The sequence below is a fragment of the Malaclemys terrapin genome, chromosome 11 (genome assembly GCF_027887155.1).
Source record: "Malaclemys terrapin pileata isolate rMalTer1 chromosome 11, rMalTer1.hap1, whole genome shotgun sequence".
Classification (NCBI taxonomy): domain Eukaryota; kingdom Metazoa; phylum Chordata; order Testudines; family Emydidae; genus Malaclemys; species Malaclemys terrapin.
The window spans coordinates 54738738-54756761 of record NC_071515.1 but is presented as its reverse complement, the minus strand read 5'-3'; the positions used below and the strand labels follow the sequence as shown (position 1 = coordinate 54756761).

General features: G+C 41.2%; 1 protein-coding gene across 7 annotated transcripts in view; it reads left to right on the top strand.

Moving 5' to 3' along the window:
• MBD5 (methyl-CpG binding domain protein 5) overlaps window positions 1-18024 on the top strand; it is a 231140-nt gene that overhangs the window by 187845 nt on the left and 25271 nt on the right. For all 7 annotated transcript variants that reach the window (XM_054044519.1, XM_054044518.1, XM_054044520.1 and 4 more), the window contains 2 exons: window positions 798-1009; window positions 3491-4699. In XM_054044519.1, the coding sequence (XP_053900494.1) occupies window positions 798-1009; window positions 3491-4699 (1421 nt within the window). The remainder of the gene's footprint in view (window positions 1-797; window positions 1010-3490; window positions 4700-18024) is intronic.

The following is an 18024-nucleotide window of genomic DNA, read 5'->3' as shown; positions in this document are numbered from 1 at the left end:
TACTGAATTAGGATTAATTTTTTTTCTAAAATAAAATATCTGTTGATTTTCATCAGCTGATTCCACAAGCATAAAATTTAGGAAAAACATTAGTTTGTGTTAACTCAAGAGCAAAATCCTCTTTCAGGCTTCTTTTATTTGATAATTTCATAGGATCAGGGGCCGCAAAGTATTTATTTTCCTATTGTTTGTGATATTGTTCTTTTACATTTTAATTTACTTAGGAGATTTTTCTTTTGATACAAAATGCAGATTTTTTTTTAATTATAGCTTGTTTTTCCTTAGGAGATTTTTCTCCTGTATCTAGAAAAGAGAGGCCTAGTAGAGTGAGTTAGTGTATTTTTGTGTTCAAGAGGCCTTGGATCATTGTGTAGTCAAGTCAAACAGCAGTGCCATGGTTATCAAAAAGTTGGAGGAGGGGAGGATGTTGGTATGGTCTGAAGCAGTCGCTCTTTGGAAGCTAAGAATGGATTTCTAAGAAAATGAATACCACTGATGCTCATTCTACTGTACCTGGCTGTGTGCTATTCCATAATGAAAGATAGTCATGTCAGAATCCTTTAGAAAGAGTCCACATATAGATGTAACCTGAAAGAAAGAATGCTGAAGAAATGAAGGAATAAATAGTAGGAGACATGTTCCTTGAGATCGTGGTACAGAAGATGTCATGGGAAAAGTTTTGTTGTACAGAGAGTGTCAGTATTTGTTTACCATTCAGTTAAAATGTGACTCAAGGAAACTCTCACAGACTCTTGAAAACTATGCTGACTTACTTTTCCATATGTTTGGAATTGCAGGTGACATGTCGTCAATAAACACTACTTTGAATAACCATCAACTGACTCATCTCCAGTCACTGTTAAACAACAATCAGATGTTTCCTTCAAATCAGCAGCAACATCAGCTTCTCCAGGGGTACCAGAATATCCAGGGGTTTCAAGGTCAACCGACAATTCCTGGACCAGCTAACAACTCAAACCCCATGGCTTGTCTGTTTCAAAATTTTCAGGTAGAAAGCATACTGAAATCAATATTGAGTGAATTTAAAAATTTCTAATAGTACAATTGGTATCTATATTCTGCTTTTTCATTGAATGGTTAAAACAATTTGTTTTATGCAGTTGGTTGCCCTTTTTTAGTATGGATTTTGTATTTGCAAATCAGAAACACGTTACTGAAATTATATATCTTTTTCTTATAAGTTTAGTGTCATTTTTATTTTATTGGAACTACTTATAATATGCATCTATTGACAGCTGTTATTAACTTTCAGGCGTTGTTAATTTGCTTTTAAAGTGTGATCATAAACTCCTGGTTGAGAATAAATTGTAGAGACTGAGTGGTAAAAAGTTAACATACAGTAGTTGTCAGTAAGAGAAGCACCGAAAAGAGCATGGGTATTGAAAAATGTGCTTACTCTTCTTAGCAAACTCAGAGGAGGACACCTTCACAGCCAGCAAGCCATAATCTTTAGCCAGGTTCTACTAACCTGATCCTGAATAAGGAACGTACGATGTAGTAGAAAACAATAGCCCGATCCTCACTAATTATTTAGATGTAATAATGAATAAGTAATGTAGATATATTACAAAAGAATAGCACAAGCATGTAGGAACAAAAGGAGAGAGGCTAAGGCACAAATTGAGTTACATGTTGCAAGGGACATAAAAGGCAATAAGAAGAGACTTTATAAGTACATTAAGAGCAAGAGAGAGAGTACGAAAATGTAGGTTCCCTACTTAGTGGAGAAGGAGAGCTAATAACTGATTGGTCCTGCTTTGAGCAGGGGGTTGGACTAGATGACCACCTGAGGTCCCTTCCAATCCTGATATTCTATGATTCTAATAGGAAATAGGAGGTGATTGTGAGTAACTGACTTTTTCTAATAGTGCCCATTAAAGTAAATGGAAGGACTACCATTGATTTAGGGGATGTTGGATCAGGCCCATAGTGATTAGGACAGACATATAATAAAAATTATTTTAAAAATGATATCTCCCTTTCACATTTCCATCCAAACAGACAATTCTATTGATAATGTAAATTCAGATGTTAAAGTAACAGAATGACAGTGAAAGTATCAACTGAGATAGAGAACAAAAATAGAGTTTCAGTGTGTACTTAACATTATTATAGTGCTGCAGAACTGAGAACATGAAGGCAGCAGAAATGCAGGTGATAGTGCCAGAAAAGCTTTTATTCTTTAAGAAGAAAAAAGACAACATATCATTTTGTCAGTCTAGACAACTAGAAATGTCCCTGTGTTTGCAAAATCACAGTAATCATTAGCTGTATCTTATATTTTTTCTTTGTGTCCTGAATTATGTAAGTGTTTAGTAATGGTAAGTATTTAAAGCAGTAGTTACAAATATTTGGCTTCACTAGTTAAAGCATCTTTTCTATTCAGACTTTCACAAGTATTGATATTGCTTATTATCTTTACTTCACTCTCATGACATGTACATGACAAATACAAACATAATATGCAAGGTTCTTCAAAATGTAATTAAGTTTATAATAGTGCATGAAATAATAGCTACAATGCAAAGAGTTGGCGACATGGTTGATGTGGGATAAAAGTAGGAAGACTTCCCAAAAGAAGTGTATAAGAAGGGAAAAGTAAGGTCACTTGCACATGACAAATAGGAGGCAATTTCAAGCCTGTGGGTTGCATCCAAGAAAATACAAAGCAGGGAGTGGGTAGAGACAAAAAGAGCACTTAAGAGTGAAACTGCGGAGGAAAGTAGAGACTGAGGGAGGAATAGGAGGAAATAGATTTGGGTACCGTGATATGAGCATGGATTAAGTTGTTTAGGACTTCTAATGTAAGAATGACTTCATTCAGAAAAGGAGAGCACTCAGAAAGATGGGTGGAAATGTGGCTACAAAAGGAGAGATTTGAAAGTTTTATCATCTCAGATACCACCTGTTATTACAAAGCTTTGGCTTTTTGAACAAAGTTGAAAGCTAGTGTTATGTGTTCATATGCATATTATTTTATGCTTTGAGTTGCCTTTTCATTTTATGATTCTCTTCATTGAGTGACAATCTTTGTCACTTATGTGTAGGGCCCTACCAAATTCATGGCCATGAAAAACATGTCTCACACCATGACATTTGGCTATTGTGGGGGGTTGTGATATTGCCACCCTTGCTTCTGTGTTGCCTTCAGAGCTGGGCGGCAGGAGAGCAGAGGCTGCTGGCTAGGGACTCAGCTCTGAAGGCAGTGCCACTGCCAGCAGCAGCTGTAGGGAAGGTGGCATGGAATATACTGTATGAACACATCTGCGAAATTTTTCTGATTATGCCAATCAGAGAAAAACATGTGATTTCTCCACGATTTAAGTAGCCCTCTGCTTATGTACAACGATGACAAAATGTGTCATTGTTGTGTAACCATCACAGTTACTGAATTAAATGAATGTGTCTTCTGAAATATAGCATTCAATGAAAACATACATTTCTATAATTTTTCCTTCCTATTTTTAAGGTGAGAATGCAGGAAGATGCTGCTCTTTTAAACAAAAGAATGATCACTCAAATGGGTATAACATCAGTTCCTGAGAGTTCCAACACTACCCTTCCTCCTTTTCAAGATACAGCTTGTGATTTGCAGCAAAGGACTGAACCAACTCTAAGACAACAGGCAAAGGATGGCCTCAGTGTAGCTGCTCAGGGTGATTCTTCAGTCGATGCTATCTACAAAGCAGTCGTAGATGCTGCAAGCAAAGGAATGCAAGTAGTAATCACCACTGCAGTTAGCAGTACAACACAAATGAGTCCTATTCCAGCTCTGAGTGCCATGAGTGCCTTCACAGCCTCAATTGGTGACCCATTAAATCTTTCTAGTGCTGTCAGTGCAGTAATCCATGGAAGAAACATTGGTGTTTCTGATCACGATGGTAGGATAAGAAATACTAGAGGGACACGAATACTGAAGAATTCAGAACACAGTAAAAATTCAAGTGAAGGGGATGGATTTGAATATTACAAGTCAGCAGGTTGCAACACACCCAGAAAACAGTGGGAAGAGGAGCAAAACCCTGGAGGAGAGATAAATAGGTGGAAGTGTGAGGAATTTTTAGACCATTCAACCCATGTCCACAGCAGTCCTTGCCATGAAAGGCCCAATAACGTCTCCACACTGCCATTGTTACAGGGTGAGCAGCATCAGATACTGTTACCACAGAGAAACTGTCAAAGTGATAAAATGTTGGAGGAGCATTTCAGGTATAACAATTACAAAAGAACTATGATGAGTTTTAAAGAGAGACTGGAGAACACTGTGGAAACATGTGCACACATAAATGGAAATAGGCTTCAACAAAGTAGAGGGTTTGGAGAGTTGCTGAACACTTCTAAACAAGACCTAGTCATGGAGGAGCAATCTCCAAGTTCCTCAAATAGTTTGGAAAGTTCTCTAGTTAAAGACTATATCCATTATAATGGAGACTTTAATGCCAAAAGCATTAATGGGTGCGTGCCTAGCCCTTCAGATGCTAAAAGCATCAGCAGTGAAGATGACCTAAGGAATCCAGATTCCCCTTCTTCAAATGAGTTGATACATTACAGGCCGAGGACGTTTAATGTTGGTGACTTGGTCTGGGGCCAAATAAAAGGACTGACTTCATGGCCTGGAAAATTAATAAGAGAAGAAGAAGTTCACAATTCATGTCAACAAAACACTGAGGAGGGGAAGGTATATATACACACGCATATATATTTTGTGTATATATATATATATATGTATATATAGTCAAAGAATTATCTTGGTCTAATATTTATTTTGGGGTTCTGTTCTTATTTTAATGGTATGAATTTGGTATTTTAATTGGGCTTTTGATCCCTGGTTCATGAGGATAGCTTATGAAACTATTTATTTCACTAAAAATATTGTTGTAGTTGCACAATGGAAACTTATACAAATCCCATAAGGAAACATATTAGGCTGTATTCTGGCCTGAATTATGTCCTGCTAAGTCACTTGTTCACATAAGACTTTTATTATACAAAAAATATTTTGCTTTAATGCACCATTGTTTAACTTATGATTTAGAGCCTTCTGAACTTCTGGCTGTGCCTAAGGTTACTGACTTGATGTGCAAGGCATGAGTTGGGTATCTACAAATGGCAGAAATTGCAAAATGTAAAGCTGATCTAACCAAAATAAGGAATTTGAAATAAGTTAAAGCAGTTTCACCCTATCTCTGACTTGCCCAACTGATACTTCTGGTATGCAGCAGAAAAACTATTAAAAAATTTGGCCTGGACAATAGAACCATGTAAGATCCTTTTCTAGTGATAGTGGTTTTAGTTTGCTCCTTTGAGCATTAGTTTAATGTCCCCTAGCACAAGGTATACTGTTGGCAGGGAATTCTTATCATTACCAATGACTTAACCGTGTATTCTGTTTTATTAAGGAAACTATTTCAATCCTTATTTTCTACTGTTTGCAAAACTTTTTGTTTTTCTGCAGTCCTCATAAATACAAAACTATTTCATACTGTATGCCCCTCCCCATCCTGAGCCACTGCAGAAACCACTCAGACTCCCTTCTTTTAGTGTCCACTCTGTGTAATTTATTCAAGTCCTCTCCACCAGCACTTGTACTTGCAGTATAGTAATTCTATTACCTATGACCCTGTTGCCTTTAGCCCCTGTTCATCAGGGCCCTTGGAGGAAAAGGGATCTCCCTTCCTTGGGAACTCCTTCAGTCTGGGCTCAGCTAGCCTTGTCCTCCCTCTTCTGACCCTTCATTTCTTTTATCAAGCTATTGTGCTGATGGGCTAGTTAGTTCCTTAACTCACCCACCACCCCCGTGCCTGATTAGCTAATTCCTCCTTATTCCCTCAATCAACCATCGCCAGAGAAACTAATTGAGTCAGAGTATTGACCCATCTGTTAGGGTTTACTAAACATTCATTCAGGAAATAATACTGCTAGTATCTTTAAATTAACAAATCAAAATCTAGGTAAAGAGTTTTTAATTTCTGACATTAAGAAATTAATCCAAAAAATATTATCGATTTTCATGCCCCCATCTAATTTACTTCAGTTGAAACTATGATAGAAACTATCATAGTTAAGCACAGTTGATCCTACTGCTACTAGGATTTCTCTAACCAGATTGTACATGGATTTTTCCTCTCAAACTGTTATAGTCGTGTTATGAAACTGTTATAAATTGTCTGGGATGGTTTGGCTAGCATGGTTTTAGCCAAAGCTTCTCATTCTTCAGATGGCTTGTTCATTGTTCTCTGCTCCCCACATAGGTTTTGAAGAGATGCACACTGATCTTCAGAACAAGATTATATACTTCAAATAAATGAACTTGTTTTAACAATTATAATTCAATAAATAAGAACTTAGCCACAAAGTTAGATCCCAAAATCACTAGCCCATTTTGAAAACGTAAGCCTAATTTTTCAAATATTGTTGACCACATACTTCAGAAGAAAAGGAAAAAATAAGTGGGAAATGAGGGAGAGGAGAGTATGGTATTCTCCATCCAAGTTCTGCTGTGGTGCCACTCAGTACCTTTATGAACGTTATAGTACTAAAGAACACATTATTCAAAATACATCAATGTCCAATATTTATTTATTTGATAACTTCACAACAGTAATTATGTGTTCCTTTTTGTAAGATTGTTTCAGTAAATTTTTAAGAAGTTGCTCTTTGTACCCTTTATAAACAACAGAGGAAGATCTATATGTCATCAGTTGCATTCCTTAAGAGTACTGCATCAATTAGCTGAACAATATCAAAAGTTAATTTATTATCTACCAAAAGTATATTTGTTTTTATGCAGGCCTCAGTGCTTTCCATTTTGTTTTTCTTAGATTTTTTTTTTTACTTTATTGCACATTATTATATTAATTGACTTGAAATATAATGTATGCAGAAGCCCAAACAAAATTAATGAAAATTGCATATGTTGCTGAATACCTTCTAAACTGTTTCTATGTAGTTCAAAATTTTGCTGCTCCCAGAATGTTGTCAACAGGGCCGGCTCCAGGCACCAGCCCAGCAAGCAGGTGCTTGGGGCGGCACGTCGGGCTCTTCGGCGGCAATTCGGCAGCGGGTCCTACGGTCTCTCTCAGAGGGAAGGACCTGCCACCGAATTGCCGCCAAAGAAGAAAGCGGTGCGGTGGAGCCGATCGTGATCGCGGCTTTTTTTTTTCCCGCCGCTTGGGGCGGCAAAAACCCTGGAGCCAGCCCTGGTTGTCAAAGCAGCTCATATCCCTGCTAAGAGAGAGTCTGTCCCACTGTTTGTCAACAAGCACTATGGCTGACTAACGAAGCTTTGGATCAGAAGGCCCTCCATCTTTCAGAAGGATGTTATGTATTTAGCCTCCCCAGCTGGAAAGATGGTGTAAATGGCAGTTAGAAGGATAGGATAGGGATTGAGATTGAATACTGGAGAGTAGAGGAATGTGAAAGACAGAAGAGAAGACTTAAATAGAAAAATGACTTACATCTTCCCATTTCTGGGTGAAAACAGAGAGGAACTCTGATGTTCATAATCGCATTTCTCGTTCTTTTGTGCATTTGACCAACCACTTCTATAAGCTGCTGCACAGCCACATATTTTGAATGTTTTGGCAGTTTAGTGTGAAGCCAGCAAAGTCAACTCATTTTGCAGTGCAAAAGATCTTCAGGAATGATGTGTACCAAGAAATCCTGGAATTATGGAACTCTTAATATGGTTCCCTATTAGTAGTTTTGAAAATTTACTGTATGAGGAACTTTTAAATTATCTTTATACGCATTTGTACTTATGGTATGTTAATTTTTTCACGCTATGGCAATAGTTTTGCTATGTTGCAAAGAGTTCTGTTGTATATTACGTAGAAAATGCCTGTTTGACTTGACTTCCATTTATAACACTATTTTACTACTTTTAAGGGGATACATATGGAGTGGCATTTTTTTCATCTGTTTCTATTCAAATAGCAACTGGAAGCTTTTGGATGGTGTTCCTCTATCAGGAAAGAAGGAATGTTAACCAAAGTTTTCTGTTTTGTTTTGGGCAATTGGAAAATTAAGGAGCAAACTGAAGAAAGTGCAGTGGGAGCAGCAAAACCATCTAGATAGGGGAAATAAGGAATGATCATGTAGATTAGGTTACTAGTGTCTGAGAAAAACAAAGGAAGTGGAAAGCAAAAGAAGATGTCAGCAGAATAAGAATGAAAGTGAGAAAAGAGGAAAAAAACTTTGCTGAGAAATCCACCTGAAAAGATCATGCTGCTGGCTGTCTCATGATGCACTGATGGTCTAAATAGGCTTGAATATACAATTTAGAACTTTTCTTTATGCCTGATGAGTAACATCTTATCACTAAGGCAGCAAGAAGCTGCTTTGCAATATGAGGTTACTGACACAACTGCCAGAATAGGTAATTCTCATACACAGGAAATTCATTGTTCTGGAAAGAACTATTGTGCTGGCCAGGCTCACACACCATTATTCTATCATATGATGATTTGCATAGTGGAAGGTTCCTTCTAGAGCTTGGGGAGGCGGGATGGGCGTGGAATATTGAATTAGGTCTTTTAAAAAAAAGATTACAGTACCATCCCAGTGAGCCACTGCTAATACAGTTCCTGCACTGGGGCAGGGCAGAGTTTGATTCTCAATTCTGTCTTTTTCTCTCAAACCCAATTAGGCCAGGAGCATGGTGTAAGCTGCATGCACAGCCAGTGACAGGAGGGTGTGGTTTTCACTAAATAGTTAAAGGGCAGTGATGAAGAATGTCAAAGTGAGTGCTTCCAGACCTAAACAGGAAGGATGATTTTCAGAACAGGATGGTAAAAACAAAACAGCTCATGGGATCTAAAACTTGTTTGAATGTAGAAAATCACCCACTTTCCACCTAAAAGACCGGGTGTAAACAATAGCTAGCCCTATGGTAGTGATTTGAAGAAATCCAGAATTGAATTTGATATTGACGTTACTACAGGATGAAGATGGTTTACTGTGTTAGGACTCTCAGCTGCTTAGGCTCTAGACAAGCTCAAAAGCTTATCTCTCTCACTAACAGAAGTTGGTCCAATAAAAGACATTACCCTCACCCACCTTGTCTCTCTAGGCTCTAGATTCGTGTTTCTGACCTGAGTTTGACTAAGGCAGGATGTAATCAACCAAATAGTTAATTGGAGTGGGCCAGATTTAATGTCATCTGGCATAAAAAAAATAGAATCCAACAAAGTGTTTCAAAATTTGAATTACTGTGTAATAGTCTATGCCAACATACCAGGATAATAATCAACCTGTCTTAAATGTCTTATTGCTTAAATACTACCGTAATTTATTCTGTTTCAGATTACTTTCAAGTTCTTTGCTAATAAGTATTTGACAGTGAAATGTTTGCAGTCTCAAAGAGCAGAGGTTTTTAAATGCTATTTATTGGAACTTTCTAGGAAATTCAGTTTACTGATCATCGTAAAAGCTTTGTACAAAACTGTTTGATCTGCTGTTATGCTATCATAAATATTTTCCCACAGATGTGTACAATGCTTGATTTTTAGAGGGGCTGAGCTCTCCCAGCTCCAACTGAAGTTAATAGATGTGATTTCTCAGTACATATTGTTTACTAATGTAAATGGTTATTTCAAGGTAAAGGTATCTGACACTAATAACTTTCTTTCCTCACTAAACATAACTTTTTCTTTCATACCAATTAAGTTGACTATATGTTGATATTAACTGTTCTTCCGAAAAGTAAACGCTAATAGATTTCACATTTTAATATTTACCAGGAAGAAACTCCCTCACTAAGGAGTTTATTCCAATTAACTGTTTAGTACAAGATCTTTTACTATTCAATACATGTTCAGGTAAATCACTAAACTGAATAATAGTGCTTAATAATAAAATAGCTTGCCATTAAAGTAGTTTACATTTATACTGGGAGACATAAGGTATACAGTTCTCAGAAGGTTGTGTATACCAAACTATTTCATATATCCTCGGTACAAATACTATATCTCTCAGCATCCATTCTTTCCTCTATAATTTAGTAAAGTTTTAGGAGATGAAGGCTCAGACAAAATACAATTTTACCCGGTAATTCTGTTAAATCTGAAAAATGCCAGATTTTTTTAGATAGCAATTCTTCAAATGTCTTATAAAATTAAGATTGAAATGGTTAATTTGATCTCCAGTTAACGTCATATTTAGTAACATTGTTTCCATTAGCATTATTAAAATTTTAAGCATTATAAATATAGTACTTAAATTTAACCCCTTTGGTGTTGCTGGAGCTGTTTTTTCACGAGTAACTGTTTTATGCCTTTTGCATTAGCGCATCCTTAGAAATATTTTTGCTCACAGCTCCAGAGAGTTAGTTCTTTGATGTTTCAAACTAAAATTAAGGAATTTATGTGTGTTTATATAGAAATTTATACTATTATAAAGTTAGATTGTGAAATAAATTCTCTTGAGCAATTTCCTGATGGAACATTAGTCTTATAGTAAAAGAAAAAGCAACCTGAGGGGTTTTTTGTTTAATTATTTGTAAGTGCCCAAAGTCTAGCCTATTGTACAATTTAGTCTTGCTTCATGGAAATGAGATCCCCATGTGCAGACCTCACCATAATGGCTCTTATTTTGTCAAGTTCTGGATCTGCTATATCCCCAGATTTCATTTTTAGATATATAAGCTTAAGAAATGTTATACTTGGATTAAAAATATATCACATTTGGCTTTATGGTGGTGAGAACCTTGCAACGTCCATTAACTTCAACTTAGCACTCCGGAAAATCAGCTTCATAGTGCATTTAAATAATTTTAGTGATTCAGTTAAGTTGTTTTAGGAGGGAAATTTTGAATTTTCAGAACAAATTTATTCAAGATCTTTCATGTCATTCATATCAGTGCTTAATTTCTGTTTAATGATTTATTATGCTTTATGCATTCATAAAATCTTTATATTTATCATTAATTCAACAAACTTTACAAAAAGCTCTTGTTAAGTGAGGCACCGATAAAAATTAAGAAATACAAACATAAAACTATTAATAAAGATAAGAAAATGAATGTTAGATTTTTAAAAATCATGTTTTAAATGTGCTTTTGTAATTTAAACTGAGCTCAAAGCTATTTTGCTAATCAGAACTGAAGGTTAGATGGTTAATGTTTTAATATCATTTGAAAATGTGCAGCTCTAGAAAATTAGTAGTAGTGGTAGTATTCGTGTTAGTATTATTTTATTTCAATAATTGTTAGTACCTGTGAAGTGGTACCAATTTTTATGTCCAGTGGCTTAAATTCAGTAGTGGATATGAATACATAATTTCAGTTCATTTTAATGAGAGTTGTATGTGCAGTAGTGCAGATATTTTTTTTCATTATTATTCTTTTAGCACCTGATTCAGCAAAGCCCTTAAGTTCCATTGACTTTAAAGGGACTTAAGCATATCCTTAAAATTAAGCACATGTTTAAGTGATTTGTTAAATAGGGGTAGACTTGAACATGTGCTTAACTACTTTTCTGAAATTGGGCCTTAGGGACTTAAATTTAAGTTTAAATATATTAGATTATGAAGTAATATAAAATTCTTCGAGTGCTTGCTCATGTCGAGTCCATTCTAGGTATGCGCGCACCCACGTGCACAGTCGTCAGAGATTTTTGCCTTAGTGGTATCTGTAGGCTCGACTGCAGCATCCTCTTGAGTGCCGCACTCATACATCAGTATATTAGGCTGCCCGCCCTATGCCTTCTCAGGTCCTTCTTACTGCCCATGATGGTAGGTTAGAGCACCTTGTCTTGCATTGCAAGAGCGTTAAGTGCCCGTTGTTATTCCCTTTGTATATAGTTCTTAGGTACTTAATCAATTTAAGTAAGTGTTAATTGTTGTTATAGTAGTTAGTCATGGCTGAGACGTCACCCTGGAGCGGGGCATGCCCCGTTCCCCGGGCTTCAAGCCAGGTTCGTCATGCAACAGGCCAGTGCCTATCAGTGACCCTCACAGCAGCTATTTGAAGTGCTTGGGGGAATCCCATGTAACTTTCATCCCAGAATCAGGAAGGAGAGGGACATCTGCCTGAAAGCCCTCCTGATAGAGGCCATGCTTCACCCGGCGTCGGAGCCCTCCTCTCCAGACTCTGCTCCCAGCACTTCAGCATCAGTGCGGAGCACCCCACCAGCACCGCAATCCTTCCGGCACCGTTCCCCACCACCGGTGCCCAAGAAGCGGCAGAAGAAGGGTTTCTCGGCACCATCCATGGAGGGGAAGGGAGCTCTGGGCAAAGGACCTAGTTCAGGTCACGTGCCCATCCTGGAGCTAGAGAGGAGTACCGCTATGGTCGGACCCCCTAGCCCAGCCAGGGATCCACCTCCAAATCCCAGGAGCCGTAGGGAATCCCGGCTCTGACAGGGAGCTTCATTGCCCGAGACAGCCCAGGCGGCCAAAGGCTGGGTGGGCCTGTTGGCACTGCAGATGCCTTGCCAGGCCCTGAACGTGGCTATGGCCCTGCAATCCAAGGGCAAGCCAGCCATGGGACCTCCCCAAAGGGCAGGGGAGCACCATCAGTGCCTGGATCACAGGCGTTTGTCCCTGTCCCCATGGCCTAGGACCCTAGTCCCGCAACCTTGGTTGCCAGCTAGAAGGCCCTGGTCCCCAGCACTGCGGTCTCCTTCCCAAGGCACAGAATGCCAGAATCAAGGTATTGGTCCCCTCATTCCCAGCACAAGCCAGCCTCCCACCTACGATCTCCTTGGTGCAGATCTGTATCGCTTAGGCAGTCTCCTAGGCATCCGTTCCCGTCCACCATCATGGCACTGATCTCCACTGCCCCGGTACCGGATGAGGGTAGATGGCAATCCCCTCCCTCTAGACATGGATCACTGACAAGGGTTACTTGGCAGACGCAGGTCCTCTCCACAGCCCCACCAGGGTCACCAGAGCGGGGCTGGTCCAAATTGGAGCCAGGGTTCAGCCCATCATCAAAAGAGTACGAATCCCCATCAGCCTGCAAGACCAGCATTGCGGCGGCATGGCAGCAGGGCCAGTGGCCAGCTCAATGGCCGTGTTGGAACCCTTAGGGAGTACCAATGATGCCGGTTCCATATTCCCACCACTCTTCCCTGGCCACCTTGGACAAACCCCCAGCACTGCTGGCACCAGGTTCAGAACATGGTGCGGAATCCATCGCGGGGCAGCACAACAGGTGCCAATGCCCAAGGAACTATCCCCAAAAAGGAACCCGCCCATCCCCCTGCGATGGCCTCATCGTCTTCGTCAACGGACAAAGTGGTGGCGTGGACCTCCCAGGCTGGCAGTCCTCCTGACAACTTTAAGGAGCATCAGGCTCTTCTTAAAAAGGTGGCTGCCAACTTAAACCTCGAAATTGAGGAGTTGGCAGAGCAATCAGATGACCTGTTTGACGTCATACCATCCTCCATCCCAGCCCGAATCACGCTGCCTGTCCACCCAGGGGTCCTAAAGATTGCTAAAATGCTCTGACAGACCCCAGCTTCAATTCCACCCACATCCAAAAGGGCGGAAAAGAAGTATTACGTCCCCACAAAGGGATTCGAATACCTCTACACACACACACCAGCAGGGTCACTGGTTGTGTCCGCAGTTAATGAGAGGGACAGGTGAGTGGCACACTGAAAAATAAAGATGCCAAACAACTAGACCTCTTTGGCAGAAAGAATTATTCTATGTCCAGTCTACAATTTCAGGTGTCCAACCACCAAGCCTTGTTGGGCAGGTACAATTTTAATTTATGGGTCTCCCCGGGCAAGTTCAGGGAGGCCCTTCCACAGAACCTGGCCCACTAGTTCACCATGATCCTGGAAGAGGGCAGAGCGGTGGCAAAGGGTGCCTTCCAGGTGGCCTGGGATCCTAGAGACTCGGTCACCAGAGTGGTTGCCTCGGAGGTGGCCATGAGGCACAGCTCTTGGCTACAATCTTCAGGGTTATCCCAAGAGATGCAGGCCACGATCCAGGACCTCTTGTTTGAGTTTGTGAGGCTCTTCTCTGAGCTCATGGATGCAAGGCAGCATGGCCTTAAAGACTCCTGGACCACCCTGCGATTGCTGGGCCTCCATACTTCGCAGCAGGCCCGAAAGCAGTTCTGGCCTCCTCCGCCTTCTCCTCCTAAGTCCTGGGGCTCTTCCTGGCAGGGTGCCTGCAGGAGAAAGGACAAAGACAAAGGATTTAAGCGATGACGCCCTTTGTCCTCTCCCTCACCGACTCAACCTGGCCTTTTGAAACATCACGGGGGCCAGAGGCAGGAGTTTTGAAGCTGCACCTAAGGATGGCGCCCCAATCAAGTACCTGGATCCACCCTCCTATTCTTTCCTCAACTGCTAGCACCCCTTCCAGTTGGCATGGTCGCGAGTAACATCAGACCGTTGGGTGCTCAACACAGTATCCGTGGGCTACAACCTACAGTTCACAACTGCCCCTCCCTCCCTCATCCCTCTTCAGGGACCCTTCTCACAAGCAACTCATTGCTCAGGAGGTGGAAAACCTAAGGCTGCGGGCGGTAGAGGAGGTCCCTCAGGATTGGAGGGGAAATGGATTCTACTCCCAATATTTCCTAATCCCGAAAGCAAAAGGGGACCTAAGACCCATCCTGGACCTGCGTTGCCTCAACCAACATTTCAGAAAGTTGAAGTGTAGGAGCAGGATTTTATAATTGTACTATGAGAATTAATGTATGATTTGGTTTTATTTTGTTAGCCATTTTTTTTAAATAGCAGAAAGAAATTACCCTTTGGGACTATGGGATTTTGTTTTTTATAGGCATTACAAATTGGGCTTTTTTAGTTTTTTGTTTTAAGGTTTAGTTAGTAAGAGACAGAATTTTGTATTGTATTTATGTTAAGTAAATTAAAGGAACGTTGAAGGCCTGGGCCTTAATCTGAATTGTTTTGGTTATAAAATTTAGCAAGGTTTAATTTACAATGTTATTTTGTTTGATATAAAATATTGCTGTTTGTACTTTTAAAGATTTTTGTAAAACATTTTTTGTGTGAATAAAAAATGCATGCATTTAAAAAAAATAAGGTGTAAAGGCCATTATTAATCAAATGGTCCACACAAAAAACAGCAAAAACACTTATCAAAACTTATTAACGCCAAAAAACCATCAATGCGCATCCATGATTGAGGAAGGGCAGATTGATGACCCTGAGGTAGAGGCTGGCACCCCAAAGATAATTAATTAAATCAAATCTGGGACAGAATGACCCTCTCAAAGGTGTTTTGGAATATTAACATCAAAAAATAACACCAATTAAGGAGTAACTGGTCATAAACTGACATAGCAAAATTAATAAATTTCAACAACAACAAAAACTATAAAAACAAGTTGCTTTGCCATAGGGATTTGGGTTTGCCTTGCCACTACTCCAGGAGCATTGGATCGCGACCGACGGAGCCCGGCTCCCCTTTGCAACCAATCTGGCTGGCCACTAAATTCATCCAGACTCCGGTCTGGTAACTATAAACATCGACTGGCGGGATTGTGTGTGTGTGTGTGTGTGTGTGTGTGAGAGAGAGAGAGACTAAAAAGCATGGTCACACATACTAAAAGCATATGCTGGACCCCGCATCACTGCTGGAGGAAGTCCCCTTCGCAGCTCCATCCCCATCGGTTACCCTGATCTCCGATGCTTCGGATCTGGGGTGGAGAGCCCCTCTAAGTGATCTTGGCATGCAAAGACATTGGTTGGGTCACGATTGCTCCTTACACATAAACTTCAGAGAGCTCAGAGCGGTCTGGTTGGCCTGTCAAGCTTTCCTGCCTCATATAAAAGGCAGGGTGGTTCAAGTCTGGATGGACAATACTGCCGCAGTGTTCTATATCAACAAGTAAGGCAGTGCCCGGTCCTTTGCCCTTGGCCAAGCAGCTCTCAGGCTCTGGAACGTCTGTGTGTTGTGGCCGCACACCTCCCCAGGGCCAGGAACACTTTGGCAGATCGCATCACAGGACTTTCTCATCTCGCCATGAGTGGTCACCATCCAGAAGTGGTCAGCCTAATCTTCCAGAGGTGGGGGATTCCCTGGGTGGACTTGTTTGCATCCAGGCAGAACAGGAAGTGCCACGCTTTCTGTTCGATTCGAGGGATTGACAGAGACTCCCTGTTGGACACTTTTCTACTCCTGTCGTCGGGACCCCTTATGTATGCCTGCCCTCCAGTGCCATTAATCTACAGAATCCTTGTGAAGATCAAGCAGGACAGAGAAAGATAATCCTCATAGCACCGGCTTGGCAGCACCAGCACTGGTTCAGCATGCTGCTGGACCTCTCAATGGCCGCCCTGTTACAGCTACTACTCTTGCCGGACCTGTTGTCTCAGAACCATGGCAGACTGCTGCATCCGAACCTGACGGCCTGACTGTTGCATGGTTGAATGCGGATGAGCGGGAGTGTTCGGACAGTGTTCAGCAGGTCCTACTGGGCAGCAGAAAACCCTCTACCAGAGCGACCTACCTGGGCAAATGGAAACGGTTTACATGCTGGACTTCAGATGAAGGTATTCAACCTGAGGAGGCCTCACTGCAGTTAATCCTGGATTATCTCCAGCATCTTAACTTCCAGGGTTTTTCCCTTTCATCTTTTAAGGTCCACTTGGCTGCTGTTTCGACCTTCTATCCCCCGCTCGAGGGCAGGTCGGTTTTTGCCCAGGACATGACTGCCAGGTTCCTCAAGGGCCTCAAACGCCTCTACCCTCACATCAGGGTCCCTGTTGCTCCATGGGACCTGAATCTTGTGCTGTCGTGGATCATGGGGCCCCCCTTCAAGCCTCTGGCTTCATGCTCCCTTCTCCACCTCTCCTCGAAGGTCGCTTTCTTGGTTGCAATAACATCTGCCCGCTGGGTCTCCGAGATTAGGGCACTTACCTCAAAGTCGTCCTACATAGTGTTTTACAAGGACAAGGTCCAATTCCGACCACACCTGGCCTTACTACACAAGGTTGTTTCACAGTTTTATAGGAGCCAGAACATAGTCTTACCTGTCTTCTTCCCTAAACCTCATAAGTCGGAGGAGTAGCACAGGTTGAATTCTCTGGACATCAGAAGGGCGTTAGACTTCCACATTGAGAGGATTAAGCCTTTTCGTAAGGCGACACAGTTGTTAGTCGCAGTGGCCAACAGGATGAAAGGTCGTCCAGTGTCGACTCAGAGAATCTCGTCTTGGATTACTGCCTGTATCCGCTGCTGCTATGACCAGGCCACGGTGCTTCCTCCGGCTATTGTAATTGCCCATTCAGCCAGAGCACAATGATATGTGCTATGCTGCCACCTGTTGGTTTGTCCACACATTTACATCGCGTTACACAGTTACCCAGCAGGCCCAAGATGATGCTGGCTTTGGTAGAGCAGTATTGCAAGCTGCAAATGACCATAAACTCTGAGCCCACCTCCATGGATGCTGCTTTTGAGTCACCTAGAATGGAATTGACATGAGCAAGCACTCAAAGAAGAAAAAACAGTTATCTACCTTTAGTAACTTGTTCTTCAAGATGTGTTGCTCATGTCCATTCCATTACCCACCCTCTTCCCCCTCTGTCGGAATTGCTAGCAAGAAGGAACTGAGAGGGTGCAGGGCCGGCGGCGCCTAATATACCAATGCATGAATGCGCCACTCAAGAGGGTGCCACAGCCAACACTACGGATATGGCAAAGGCAAAAATCTCTGACAACTGTGCACGTGGGCACGCACACACCTAGAATGGAATGGATATGAGCAACACATCTCTTAGAACAACAGTTACAAAAGGTAGGTAACCGTTTTTTTTTTTTAAAGGTTGATGGCACATATTAAAAATATATTATATTGTAATAACAGAGTACATAAAAGGTTGTTATGAAGCACAGCTAACTTCAATAAGAGTTAAATGTGTGTGCAGTCAGAATTAGGATCTGTGAGACTTTGACAACAGTAAAAACGTAAGAATGGCCATACTGGGTCAGACCGAAGGTCCATCTAGCCCAGTATCCTGTCTTCCAATAGTGGCCAATGCCAGGTGTCCCAGAGGGAATGAACAGAACAGGGAA